The sequence below is a fragment of the Neodiprion virginianus genome, chromosome 2, assembly GCF_021901495.1.
Source record: "Neodiprion virginianus isolate iyNeoVirg1 chromosome 2, iyNeoVirg1.1, whole genome shotgun sequence".
NCBI classification, from domain to species: Eukaryota; Metazoa; Arthropoda; class Insecta; order Hymenoptera; family Diprionidae; genus Neodiprion; species Neodiprion virginianus.
In genome coordinates this window covers 16,525,309-16,540,519 of record NC_060878.1, presented here as the reverse complement: position 1 = coordinate 16,540,519, position 15,211 = coordinate 16,525,309, and the positions used below count along the sequence as shown (strand labels likewise).

The 15,211-nt window shown below is 36.9% G+C and overlaps 2 protein-coding genes across 2 annotated transcripts in view; one reads left to right on the top strand and one right to left on the bottom strand.

Moving 5' to 3' along the window:
* The window catches only part of LOC124299284 (flotillin-2), a 510,013-nt gene that overhangs the window by 484,335 nt on the left and 10,467 nt on the right, over window positions 1–15,211 (bottom strand). The window lies entirely within an intron of this gene.
* Window positions 1,145–5,310, top strand: LOC124299272 (glucose dehydrogenase [FAD, quinone]-like). The gene is made up of 2 exons (XM_046752371.1): window positions 1,145–1,601; window positions 2,577–5,310. Exon 2 carries the CDS (start codon window positions 2,578–2,580, stop codon window positions 4,396–4,398), a length of 1,821 nt encoding a protein of 606 aa, XP_046608327.1. The 5' UTR covers window positions 1,145–1,601; window position 2,577; the 3' UTR covers window positions 4,399–5,310.

Below are 15,211 nucleotides of genomic sequence, written 5' to 3'. Positions count from 1 at the left end.
AACTATCCAAGAATGTGTCCCTAAAATTTGAGACGCAAATTCGAAATATTTTCGGAGTTACAGAAGAAATAGTGAGCAAGCGTCGAGCAGGTATACGAGCGGTTTTTTGAAGTTTTCAACCAGTTTTTTGAAGAGTCTGAACCAGTTTTTTGAAGTTTTGAACCAGTTTTTTGAAGAGTCTGAAGGGCAATTCTATGGACCAGGAATCGGTGATTAGCATATTAATGCGGTAAGTTCATGAAAATTACGATTTTTTATGTACGAAAACTTTGACGCACGATTTCTCCGTTTTTCATTTTTACGCTTTTTCCTAATTGGCGGGAAAGATAGGGAAAAAACTAAACGTCCTATCGAAACGAGACAAATTGCATTGTACTCGGGATGAAATTCTCTTCTAGTTGAACCTAAAAAACCTTAAGAAAGTTAAGATTAACCCACTTTTTAAACAATCTAAAGTGACTTCTTTTCCCAAGAAAAATGAATTTTTTTTTTAATTTGCGAAAAACTGTTGATTTTTTCACTTTTTGTGGAATGTTCTTGGTTTAACTAGAAGCTATACTACTGAGAAGTAAAAATTTTTTTGGTTTCTTTGTTTCAGATGGAAATTGCGACCTGCACCTTTCCCGCCGCACGACAAATGCATACTCGAGACGCCTCGGTGAAATGCTTGTACCAGGCATAACATGACATGTATCCTAATGAATAAATTCGAGAAGACTGTTGAAATACATAACAATAAACCCTGAAAGTCTCGTTTTAATCGGATATTTCTTTCCTTCCCAAAAAAATCCCCGAAAAAACCGATTTTTTGAAGCCTCTAAAGCAGGCTCCCCCCTTAAACGGTTTACCAAATGTCCGAAACTCACAAAGTTGCGAATCAGCGATTTTTCCTAAACATGCATCGTTACAGTAACGTCACTAAACTTCATCCTCACAAACTGTCGCGATTTAAATTGTTCACAAAAATATTTTCAGTAAATCTGAATGTTCGCCCAGTCGAACCATCAAAACAGCTGGAATATTTCACGTGTGATTATCATCGTGAAGGTAATAGGTAAAATGAAACGAGGGAAGGGAAGAGAGGCAAGTGGAGGTGGTGGAAGGCCTGTGCTCATCGTATGCATTCTCCTCTGGTTTGGTACGGACATAAGTAATACGCGTGGACAGTAACGAGAAAGCGCCTTTCTCAGTCAGACACCGTCTCCGCAGGATCGCTTTGGCAAGAGTTAGCTGACAATAACAATCGGTAGTTTATTGTTTCCCAACGTCATTTATTACACATTATTGTTATACACTGCGTGCTCAAAGTGTGGCAACAGTGACCGGTTAATCGACGCCATTATTATCAATGTTGTTCGTGTGATCATTGCGTTGTTGAAGGTGTTTTTTTTTTTTTCTTGTTTTTGAACTTTTTGAGTTGTTGTTGCTCTGCCGTTGCTCGGGGATTCGATTCCAAACTTATTTGATGTTCAGTTTTACTAAGCAACTGCGGATCAGATCAAAGTGTGAATGACCCGGTGAAGGACAGAGTGGCGAGGCGGAGGGAGAATTTTTGATCTTGAATTTTGGTTCGTTGGAGCAACACTGAAAGTCTGCGGAAGGTGAGTTTCACGATTCGTACATAATAACGGTGTTGATTTAGAAGAAAATGTGGGCTACAAGAAAGTTCATTACTTGACTGGTATACCTGGTTTGATTTTGTCTTTCTACTATAAAAACTTTCGACAATTGCGGAGAAATGAAAACCAGAATTGTTCACACCAGTGACTACAAATATTATTTCAAAACGGACTGAATCGCCAAAATCGGGCTTTGCACACGAAATAACCTCCAAAAAAGCAAAAAAATTTGAGACTTAGTTTCATTTCGAGAAAATGATGCAGTCGGTCCAACTTTAGAAAAATCTGAGTTTGTATTTTCTCGTTGCAACGAACTTTCTAATTCGAAATACCCAATTTATTTACGACAGAATAGTTGGTTTAATGAATGATTTTTTCAAATTTATAAAAGAGCTCGGTACAATTATTATAACGCAATATGTATTGTATCAACAACGAAACGAAGTCGTCTTTTCGGAGCTTTTGGAAAATGTTGAAATCTGACTTGAACAGTAAATAATGATTAATTATACAACCGTACAATAAGTTTGGACTTCAAATTTACGTCAGTTTTATCGCAACTTTCGTGCGTTTGTATTAATTTCTTAAGAGTAACTTCATGCTGTCTAAATATATGACAATCGCCAATCGTCTTTAGTGAGCTTCCAGTTCATAAAAATTCCTTTTTCCACACAGTGATTTTCATGAAAAATTAACTCCAATCAGTGGCGTTTTAATGTTTCTGATACTTATCCGCTGATACATTAGTAGGAACTTTCTGTAAATTGGCGGCTAGTTTCACCATGATGAAGAACATCAATGGAATTGAGTCTTGTTTCCAACTGAAGTACACTCGATTTCGCATCCACTGACCTCGCATCGTAAATCATGATAAAACTTAAAAATTTTCTTGGCCATAAAATCCCGTGCGCCGTGAATAATCTGTTCATGAAAAATTGAAGAAAACTTTCATTGCAGGATGATGGAACTGAAAAAGATCATGTGCCTGATATCGTTGACCTGTATGGTGGAGGGCCAATCGTTCTTCGATGTGATCCGAAACTATCGTCAAACTCAAAGCAACAACATCCCATCAAACTACAAGCCGGAAAGAACGACCTACGACTTTATCGTCGTAGGATCAGGTTCGGCGGGTTCGGCGGTAGCGAATCGTCTCTCGGAGAACCCGAAGTGGAAAATACTGCTACTGGAGGCCGGGGGAATGATGAACGTTCTGAACGACATCCCTATGCTAGTGAGCGTCTTTCAGCTCACAGAGTTCAACTGGGGCTACAAAGTCGAGCCACAGACTAACGCCTGCCTGGGAATGATAAACAGACAGTGTCCCTGGCCCAGAGGAAAGACCCTCGGCGGCACGAGCACACTCAACTACATGATCCACACCAGAGGCGGAAAAGAGGACTACGAAAACTGGGCGAAAATGGGCAACAAGGGTTGGTCTTGGAACGAGGTGCTTCCCTACTTCAAGAAGAGCGAGCGCTTCGACATCCCTGAGCTAAACAACTCCACCTGGCACAACAGACAGGGACACGTCTGCGTCGAATACGTTCCCTACCACTCGCCCTTGGCCAATGTATTTCTCCGTGCCGGCGAACGCCTCGGTTATCCCATCGTCGATTACAACGGTGCCAACCAGATCGGCTTCTCCTTCATTCAGGTCAACATGGACAAGGGCACGAGGTGCAGCGCCGCCAAGGCGTATCTCAGGGATCAAAGACCAAATCTTCACGTTATGACCAACGCCAGGGTCACCAAGATCCTCTTCGACGAAAACAAACGCGCATACGGGGTCGAGTATGTCAGAAGAAAGAAGTTCCACCAGGTGCGGTGCTCCAGAGAAGTCGTTCTCTCCGCCGGGACCATCGACTCTGCGAAACTGCTCATGCTCTCGGGAATCGGACCGAAGGAGCACCTGGAGGAACTAGGCATCCCGGTATTGAAGGACTCTAAGGTTGGGTATAACCTCTACGAGCACGTCGGTTTCCTGGGGTTGAGTTTCCTGGTCAACCAGAGCGTAACTCTTCTCCCCAGGCAGCTGGCCAGACCCGGCGTGTTACTGGACTACGTGATGAACCGAAAGGGGCCGATGACGATACCCGGCGGAGCCGAAGCGCTAGCTTTTATCAGGAGCAAATATGCCCAGGACGAAAGACCAGACATCGAGCTGCTCTTCGCATCCGGCTCACTCCATTCCGACAACGGACTGACCTTGAGAAGGGCTCTGGGGATAACCGACGAGCTTTATAATGCGGTGTACAAACCGATCGAGGGCCGCGATGCCTGGTCGATCTGGCCCATTGTTCAGAACCCTCGCAGCGTCGGAAGGATCAAGCTCAAGTCAAAGGATCCTTTCCAGAGCCCAATCATCGACCCGAACTTCTTCAGCCACCCGGCCGATTTGGAGATAATCTTAGAGGGAGTCAAACTTGCTATCAATATATCGCAGAGTGAACCTTTCAGAAAATATGACTCTCGTCTTCATGATATCAAGATCCCCGGGTGTCGGACTCTGCCTTTTGGCACCGACGACTACTGGCGATGCGCCATCAAGCATCTGCCATCCATGATGAACCACGAAATTGGCACCGCCAAGATGGGACCCGCCTCCGATGTCGATGCCGTTGTCGACCCGCAACTCAGGGTGCATGGTGTCACCGGTCTCCGCGTTGCCGACGCTTCAATCATGCCTGCCATTCCCACTGGACATTCCAACGCTGTGATTTACATGATCGGCGAAAAGGCTGCCGATATGATCAAGCAGACTTGGCGATCGAGATAGTTTCGAATTACCAGTTACTCGACGAACTCAAATTCTAAAACATGACTATTCATTTCTGGTCGCATTTGTTTTAAGGCTACGTAATAGTAAAACTTCCATCAACCAAATCGTTGCGGTGATTCAATCCGTAAACCAATGAACGAAATTGGATCAAATTTCAAAAACGCGTTACCTTTCCATCGCAAGATTCAGAAGTCATTTACGCATTGAAGATTATATCCAACTCCACGATTTCTATGATAGTTTCAAGAACGTCCCGCAATAGTTCTAACGTAACCAATTCATCGTCAGTCATTTTCTCTTTCTGATTTGCCATTTACAGAGTAAACGACTGAAGTAAATAAGTTCGAATATCAATACCACTTCGCTTTTTGATCACAGGATTTGAGAGGATCTTCTAAAATCATCTAACAGTACCAAGGGGGCAGAAGCCGTTTCCGCTACCCAGCGTGTGGTTTGCTGCGGCAATACACGATATTTTTTTGCACTATGCACGGAGGCCGGTTTTTCTTCTTGTAGTGAGGGATCACACCACATCGATCACGCGTCGGTGCGATCAACGTTAAGATTCGTAACGTCCGATGTTGTTGTTTCGTAGGCGGTGTGACTACTTTACCGACCGGACCGATCGATACTAGAAGAAAAAACGGCACTTTGCTCCCCCTATACTGGGAGCCAATACTTCCAGAGAGACAAAGTGACACTTTGCTTCCTAATCAAGGAGAAAAATCAGCCTTTCCATGCATATATGTATATAGAAAAAAGTACTACACTATTTTGTTTCGCCAGTAACGTGAAGTCCTTTTTTGCAACACCTGCATAGAAAGTCCATTTTTATGCACCATTTACAAGCACCGAAAGTAGTCTTTTATACACACGTGCGGGAAAAACTTTTGCGCATCGCTAGCGGTGTGAAAATTTTCTCGCACTGGTGCCTGAAAGACTTCTTCAAGTGCCCGTTGACGGTACATACAAGAATACTTTAAGAGCAGGTGTTAGAAAAAATGTATTACAAGTTTGTGCAAAGTTGTCTTTTGGCGCATGTTCTTGGTATTATAACGTTCAGTATTTTCGCAACTTTTTCAAGTAAGATTATAAACTGGAATATTTCAGGTCAGTATGAACCGAAGTGTAAACATTTTTTAAACTTAACTACCAAACATAATTTCGAAATAAGTATTTATTGATATCGGTGTTTGTTGGCTGTTTAATAATAAATAACTATCCGCGCTGTTATATTACACTGAAAGAAATATGTTGAATAAATTAACAAACGGACAACTCGGTATGAAAATAAATGTAAAACATTAAGGATTTCTAGCCATAGAATTCATTGTTAGAGAACATACGTGTTTTAGTGTTAAGTGTTGTTGTTATAATTAAGCGTATTCACTAATAAGTATAGCAGGCTGGAGTATAAAAACCCTTGTAATTTGTAAATATATAATGTAATCAAGTAATTTTTTTTCTCAATTCTATTCACGTCCCAAAGTATAATCCATGTTTATTATCAACGCGTATTGAGCTTACCTTGCAGGTTTTCATTCACGAAAATTCTTCACCCGCAATTCGTGAGCAACAAAGAGTTCGTTTCGAATTTATCGCTGAGTTTTAATTTCACACTGATCTTCTTTGAATTATTATTCGATGATGGAAAGCGCTATAAATAACGCTGGAACTCTTCAAAAGTCGTAAAGCAAATTTGAAAAAGCGACTCGATGGAATACAAAAACATTTCAACGTGAAAGTTAAACAGACTTTAACGCATAGATTTGAAAAGTTTATATTATTTCCATGCTATAAGCGCTGAATTTTCGTTTCGTAACAAGCGTAGCAAATCCAGTGCTTGGAGAAAAATTTCTAAAAAAATTAAAAGTACAACTGATCATTAATTGTTAATTATCGGCAAATTATAGTCTCATTCAAAATTTACGATCATCCACCCTTCACAGTTATCTCAATAGTGATCGTGCTATCTTATTGTGAAGTTTACCGGACCATCGATTTTTTCAAAAATTTGACAAAAAGCAAAATAAATTTTTCCAAGGTTTATTAGCGGCTAATTAGCGGCTTATCATCCAAAAGGTTTTATTTGGTTATTTTTGAGTGGTTGAGCTAACTTAACGAATGTAAAATTTCAGATCTTTTGATATCTAAGTTGTACATTCAATTCTTCGTTATCAATCTATATTTTCACATTTAGGACGATATGGGGATAAAAATTATCGACAATTTGTACTAAATATTTTGTAATAAAAGTGTACACCACATGAAATAACAACGCTGCATATTTGAAGCTGCAGTTTTCCATTAAAAAAAAAAAAAAAAAACTCTAGACGATTTTTAACGAGATAAGATACGAATATATATGAATATAACATGTTGACATTGGCTAACTATGCACATAGCTATGCGTACATTTACATGGTAGCGATTACATAACGAGTTAAAACGATGGTCGTTTATATTCAATTGGTCGAGCTGCAGTAAAAATCATTGGTAGAAACAAACGAAACTTTCTTTTTCGCAGCAAACACGAGTTAAATCGAATGTACGTAACGAATGATAATATTTTGCTTCAATACTTGCAAGAATTCTTGGAGCAAAAATTTTCCGAAATTTATAAAATCGCGTTTTTATTTTATTCGAGAAATATGAAAGCTTTCGCAAATGACTTCAAAATTTCAATCGGAATCGTTACAGAAGTCCCAACTTTTCATCGAATCGATGTGTTACAAACTGGAAAACGTGCGAATTCAAAAAAGTTTCAATATTCAAACTGCATAATTTCATTTGCTATATTAAATACGTACTATTTTTGCCTAATGAAAATTCTTAAACAATGTTATTTCGGTCGAATATCATGGACCTTAAATTTTCTAGTTATAAATTTTACAAAATTAATCAGCCTCTGATTATGATTACTACGATAACCCGAAGTTGATGACAAAATTTTGTACATTGAAAAATTGAGAATCAAATTTTGCGAACGTCGTTCAGTCTGGAGAGAATGCCCTATACGCGAGTGAATTTAGTGAAGTAAAATTTCACTCAACTCTGACGTAAGGTAAACACATACGTATATCAGTGTGTGTGTGTCACGTATACAGACGTCAATATCTCGACTCGAATCATGTGCGTTCAACGAAAGAAAGTGCGCATTTATGCCTATAACCGCTGGTTATGAGTGGGAAGAAAAGTAGTTGATGACGTATCAGTTCTACGGACACTTACAAGAAAGGTATCCCAGGTCGATCTCTACAATTTGGTTTCTTTTTTAAATATGTTATATTAGACTAAAAACTGAGCGACACGTATGTTGTTTTATCTGCCATCATACATGTTACAAAAGAAATCAAATCGGAGAGATCGAGTTGGGATACCTTCCATGTTAGATTGATTCTAACACGTTCGATAACTCTAAAAATGTTCCGACTAACGGTATCGAATTTTTGTTTGCTTCTCGGCCTGAGTTTACTCAACGAGTAAGTGTAAAAGATCAGAATTACCAAGATTCCAAACGTAAAGATATCAAAAATCCAATACAAAGAAAGATCAGAGTGGCGAAATTTCACCGAGCCATAAATTCACAGAGCTGAAAATCTTCGTTCATTCGGAATTTCGATGGTTTTAAAATTTTCTCATTGCCGGAATTTCAGAACTTTGATTTCACGAAGTTACGACCTTTCGGAATTTTACCCTTTCGGAATATTGAGCGTCGAGTTTCGGACCCTTCGGAACTTTAATGTTTCGTCAAAGTTTGATTTCTTCACCTTAAGTTTCACCACAAAAAGAATCAGAATTTAGCGCTTTCGAAACATTTCAATTTTGGAATTTCAATCCCGCCCCGGTTATCAATCCGAGTGTCTGTACAATCCAGTAAAACAATTTCGAAACGATGGAATGATGATAAGAACACTGAACATGTGTAGCTGAAATTAGGGGAATCAAGTTGAATTGGGTAAAAGCAAAAAGCAAGCGATCAAAGTGGAGAACAAAAAAAAAAAAAAAAGTATTCGCTGCACGGAAAAAGCTCACTCGTAAAAAATTTTTTGTACATCGCGGTATTCTACAGTTTTTATTAGTTTAAAAATCCGTATGATGCATCAAATTTCAACGAATCACGCCTCGTTTGCCTTTATAATTGAATTATTTATAAATCGCGTGAACTTGAATTTTTATTATTCAACTGTTCAACTGACCGAAAAACAACTTAGGGGAAAGTGGGTTGAATCTTACCACTCTTTGGGAAATACATTTAACGAATGATACGATTTAGTTGGTGGTAAGATACAACCTACTTTCCTGTATGCAAAACCAATACACATTTCGTGTAATAAACTAACGCCTTGTTCAAAAATATATTCATACAATGAAAAATCCATGCGAGTCGATCTTTGCAAAATTCGTTTCGGTAGAAAATCAGCTATAATTTATTGTCATTGGACAAACTGTAAATTTACAGACATTGAACAAAAATAATCAATCGAAAATGTAACCGATATCATATTGTCAATAATATGTGATAGTTCAGATTTGTAATAAAATAAAAATAAAAAAATAAAAAATGGTTAACGGCGGATGAACTGAAAATTTAAACGGTAGAACCAAAGTTGTAATTGATTCGAATTTCATCGATATATCATGTCTCCTTTATGTAAAATACAATGATTAATTAAAATTGGCAAATTCGTTTCAAGAAGGTTTAGTCGTTACAATACCTTTAGGAAAGTCTCATTCGATCGAATGATTTATTTCCTAGATTGATCCCTGAAAAAAATCATTCTAAACGAGTTTCGAATAACGTTAATATCTTCCATAGTAGAGGATAAGTTTACCAACTGTCAATAAATATAAAACCTACGGTAATGATTTTGTACATGACGCCTGTTCGTAAAATTGCCTTGCAGCCTGCGTTGCGGGAATGAATATTCGGTTGCCTGTTCACAGGCGCTAAAATTTGCTCTCACGTAACGATTCTGTACCTGACATCTCGATGTATTGTACTCGGTTCTGCCGAACGAAAGAATTCACAATAACCTAATTGTAAGCCGGAAAATCATCTGAATTGAATTGTGCTGCGGATAATAACGCCAAAATTAGACGATCGACTGATTAAATCTGCATTATGCAATTCACGCGGGCGGTAAAAGAATACGAGAAACAGATTATGCAATACTTACAAAATGCTTTCGAACATGTTTGTTTGAAAAATCTTTACGAATTTAAAAATTCACAGATCTTTTTTCATCGCTACATCATCTTACACTTTATAGTAAATAACGAATTATAATATCCAGATAGGATTCAGAATTTTATATACCACAATGTTCTTCTTTATGAGGATGAAGTTCACAACGTTACCGCAACGCTAAGTTTTTCGTAAATATTCCTATTCAGTAAGTTTAGAATTGTCCAAAATACAGTCAAGTTTGATAAATTAATACAGCATGCATACCTACATTTATAAAAAACAACTCGTTTAAAATCATTCTGTAAGTTAAAGAATAGTGATTTCCTCTAAATGTTCCGTCAACTAAACGTTACGAACATCAACCTCACTCTGATTTTGATGCAAGAAAGAGGGAATATCACAAAAGAAAAAAAAACAAAATTGAAGAGAGATTTACGATTACAAATTTACATTCAAGTACAGATTGTAATTCATCGTACTTTCTGCGACTGTCGGATTTTTATGATATCTGAGTGCTTCCAACAGTTCTCAATTTCTTCTTCTTACCGCGTCGAAACAAGAAGGAAGCCGTTCATGTTGCCGACTCTGTACACACACTCCTCTCGATGTTTGGACAAAACTGACAGAAGCCCTAGGATCTAGCCAAGCACATCAGGTGCAGGTTTTTATACTATAATAATATATACCTAGGCATGCATACGTATACATAACATCAGTAACATGAACCGCAAGTTTCGACTGTGAGCGCACAAATTTACAGAATTGTAGCTTACGTATGTAGGGCATTTCGCAAATAAACGACCAAGTCAAACCGATGAGATCGGGAATTTAAGTCAGATATTTTTTTTCTAAAAGGCTTTGACTTTGGAAAAATACTCCTAAATGGATTTTTTAATTGCCGCTTTCGTTTGGACAGAATCACTCTCGGTCGATTTGAAAAATTTCATATTCAAGGCCAAGTTTCTGGTAGAAAAAATGGGTATTGGAAAAAAAAACGTATTGTTTTTGAACGTGGTTTCGAGAAAAAAAAAAAAATGCGGTATCATAAAAACCAGCAGTAACGAAAATAATCAATATTTTCTCGCCTGTTGAAAATACGCGATTGTTTATTTGGAAAAATCAAATCTTAAATTAATCTTTGTCAAATTACGAACGTTACAAGCCTTTGTAAACCATGGAATGACGATTTTTCAATTTCTTTGGCAATGTTATGAAAATCGAGCATTAGAAAGAAAAAAAAAAAAAAAACGCCGTGTTATACCTATACAATGTCAAAAATCATATTTGTGACACATTCATTGATTTATGAAGTCTTTGTTGAAAAAAAAAAAACATGAAACTATTTTTGAATATTCGTGTTGATTTTTTCAAATAATTTTTATAGAAAATGACGAATATTTTGAACCGCGAATAAAAGTGTGACGACTTTTTTAAAAATAATTATTTATGGCTGTGTTTGATAATTGAGATTTGTATATCAGCACTTTTCGTGGTTCACGATGCATGAAATGAAATCGGCTACAGCGTATCTTTAACGCATATTTATAGCGCTGTTGAGAATATTAAATTTAAAAATACTCTGCTTCGATTACGAAACAGCAAATTGGCAGCAATGCTGTTCGAACTTTGATTCAAATTGTAAATCATCGGACTTACATAATTTAATGTAAGACGATTAGAAAATGTCTACAGATTAACATGCGGCTTGTTTCTCCGAGTCAGACGATATCTTCTTCGTGTCTTTTTGTTTTTTTTTACTCTGAGTACTGCAATCGATTGGATTGTGAGAAAAAAAAAAAATTAATAATGATCGAATTAAATCTGTAAACATAATTGGGATATTCAAGTTTTCGTCATTGATTTTCAACAGCAATTAATCGACGAAAGGAAAAGCGATATCTATGAGCTAATTTTTGCACGTGAGGAATAGCAGCGAGTCACGTACCAGCGAGTAAAAAAGGAAGAGAATTCTGACCGAGCCCAATGTCAATTTCATTAATTAAGCGGAGTACATTAGATAACACCGGCACACAAAAAAAAAAAAAGTTGTTTGTACGTTTGACCGGACCCGCCTACGGACATGTAATTCGACCCGCTGAATCCGAATTTGAAGTCCGTTTGGCCCGGTCACCCTCCAGATTTGAGTAAAATGCAAAAAACCCAAAAAAAAGGCAAAAAATTGAGAAAAACTGCAATCACAGCGATGCAAAAATTTTTGTGAACTCGGATCAAGTATGATTTTCATGTATTTCAATTCACTGAATCTAAGTCTGAACGTTAATTAGTCCGTTGAGCCGTCAAAGTTTGAAAAAATTGCGAAAAACCGAAAAAAATTGCATAAAATCATGAAAAACCGAAACTATCGAGATGAAAAAAAATTTTTGGGTTCAGATTGAGTATGATTTTCGTGTATTTTGTTGCACTGAATCTGAATCCGAAGTTTTTTTGTCCCATTATCGTTTCAAAATTTAAAAAAATCACAAAAAACCAAAAAAATTGGAAAGAGATCTATAGATTTTTTCTTACATTTATAACTGCAATTTTCCCAATTTTTTTGGTTTTTTCAAATTTTTTTAAATTTTGAAACGTTAGTGGGACAAAAAAACTTCAGATTCAGATTCAGTGGATCAAAATATATGAAAATCATACTCAATCTGAGTCCGAAAAATTTTTTTCATCTCGATAGTTTCGGTTTATCATGATCTTATGCGATTTTTTTCGGTTTTTCGCAATTCTTTCAAACATTGACGGCTCAACGAGCTAATGAACGTTCATATTTAGATTCAGTGAATTGAAATACACGAAAATCATACTTGATCCGAGTCCACAAAAATTTTTGCATCGCTGTGATTGCAGTTTTTTTCAATTCTTTGCCTTTTTATTTTGGGTTTTTTGCATTTTACTCAAATCTGAAGGGTGAACGGGCCAAACGGACTTCAAATTCGGATTCAGCGGGTCGAATTACATGTCCGTAAGTGGATCCGGTCAAATGTACAAACAACTTTTTTTTTTATGTGCCGGTGTAATTAAACAATCTGACGAACGTCTCTGAAAATTATAGTTTTGTAGAAGTGAGAAAGAAAAAGACAAGTTATACCTGTTTTTAGGCCAAGCTCTTGCTGTGCCGTCAGTTCTATTCATCAAAATAACTTTAAAAAAAAATATTTTTATTTAACAATCTCGGTGAATAATATCATGACAATTGCTTATGGTGGGCCGATTTTTTTTTTTTTTTTCTACTATAACATTGTTTGAACGGTCTGAAAGTTCCTGAAAAATGCTAAAAACTTCTATTTTTCCGTTAGAACATTTTGAGACCAGTTCCATTATGAAGCGATTTTTGTCTATTTTTTTGGTACATCAACTTTTTATTATTAACTTTTAATAAAACCAGTCCAGTATTGTTCAATGTGGAAAATAGAAGTTTACGAGAATTTTTGGGAATTCTCATCAAGAACATCAAGTGTTTCAATTTTTTCTTTTTATAAACCGGTCTATCAAATGCCCGGTCTTGGAATGTTCCCAAAAAAAAAAGAAATAAAAAATAATTATACAATTTTTGAGAAATTTCGAGAATTTTAAAAAAGATCCTTCTCAAAATCACTCACAATATTTATAAATAATTAAGCAGTTCAATAAAATATCTGAAAAAATTCGAGCCACTGTTTCAGGATTGAATATATAGTCTAACCTGTGTGAAAATCTGGGCTGTGAACCACCCCGGGCCAAGTACGTGACTCATATTATACTATTTCTGAGGAAAAATGGAAATTTTCACATATTTTCATTTCATTGAATGTCATTTCTAAGATTTCACAATTTTATCAACATCGATTACTTCCAACTTCAAAATGTTTATTATACACATAGTTTTCTTCGGTTAGACCTATGGAAACAGTTTTATCTTGAAATGTGCTATGCTGCGAGTTTGCGGTTAAATTTTCAACAAAAAATATTGAAAATTAAACGGTTTATAAATATTACGGGGTGTCAACCACCCCGTGTGACCTTTACGTTTTTATTTTGGGGTCTGTCCACATCGGGTTGGATGAAAATTAACGAACAATAGATAGTAGACCCGGAGGTTCGTCACTCCGACCGTATTTATTAACTCTAAAGCATTGAACTATTTATTATTGTTCAAGAACAGCGTTCACTTGAGTGTCCACAACGGGATAAACAAAAATCAGTAATTAATAGATGAGGGTTTCACCGTCAACTCGGGCACTTTTTTTTCGACCATCTCAGATCTGCCCCATAATTGGTTATATCAAAGTACTACTGAAAGGTACTCTATGTGAATTTTTTCAGACTTTTTAATTCGTTATTTGAGAAATTGCCGTTTTTTTTCAAATGAATATATCTCGGAAACTTGAAGGAACTGAAAAAAAATGACTCTACATAAAAGTTGTAGTTTTTTGTTAGCTTTCGAGAGGAATTTTTGAAAAAATTTTTACGTTCCGGTAACACTGATTTTTTACCAAAATAGGAAGAAATTATTTTTTTTTACTCAAAAAGGACCCTTTTTTTTTGCTGAACAATTTACAGAATCTTCGAATATGTGTGACAATATCGCCAAAAAATCACCAGAATGGCACGGATCGAGGTTCTAGGGTAAAAAAAATGAAGCGACAAATTCGGTCGAGGTTCCGGTATAAAAAAATTAATTTGTGTGGCTTCATTTTTTTTTTTACCCTAGAACTTCGATCCGTGCCACTCTGGCGATTTTTTTGCGATATCGTCACACATATTCGAAGACTCTGTAATTTTTTCAGCAAAAAAAAAGGGTCCTTTTTGAATAAAGAAAATAATTTCTTCCTATTTTGGTAAAAAATCAGCGTCACCGGAACGTAAAAATTTTTTCCTAAATTCCTCTCGAAAGCTAACAAAAAACTACAACTTTTATGCAGAGTCATTTCTTTTCAGTTACTTCAAGTTTCCGAGATATATTCATTTGAAAAAAACACGGCAATTTCTCAAATAACGAATTAAAAAATCTGAAAAAATTCACATAGAGTACCTTTTACTAGTACTTTGATATAACCAATTATAGGGCAGATCTGAGATGGTGGAGAAAAAAGTGGCCGAGTTGACGGAGAATCCCTCGCCTGTTTTACTGAATTTTTCTAGTTCCTACAACAAATGAAATTTTTCTAAGTGCAAGTTGGAATTCAAACGTAGTGGTCCCCGTTCATCTTCAAATCGGCACGTATGCAAATGGTTATGCAAATGGGACGAGCGACGAACCCGGACGAACTTTCCCCCTGCTAACCGATCCCACGGAAGGGTGGATCAGCCGTCTCTTCTGCACCCTTGGCCAGCCAGCCAGCCAGCCAGCGAACAGCCCTCAGCAGCCACCCAATAAGTGGACGTATGACTCACTAACTCGTTGAGTCTAGAAACGTGGAATATCCGATCGATAGCATACGTAACAACCATTCCATTCAGGCGACTCGGTATCGGAACGATCCAATTTTGACTTCTATTTCGACCAATTGAATATCGACGAGGCGGGGTGGAAATGCCGAATTTAAAAAGTTCCGAAACAGCCAAATTCTGATTTTTTTTTTATGGCGAAACTTAAAGTAAAGAAATCAAACCTTGACGTAACGTCAAAGT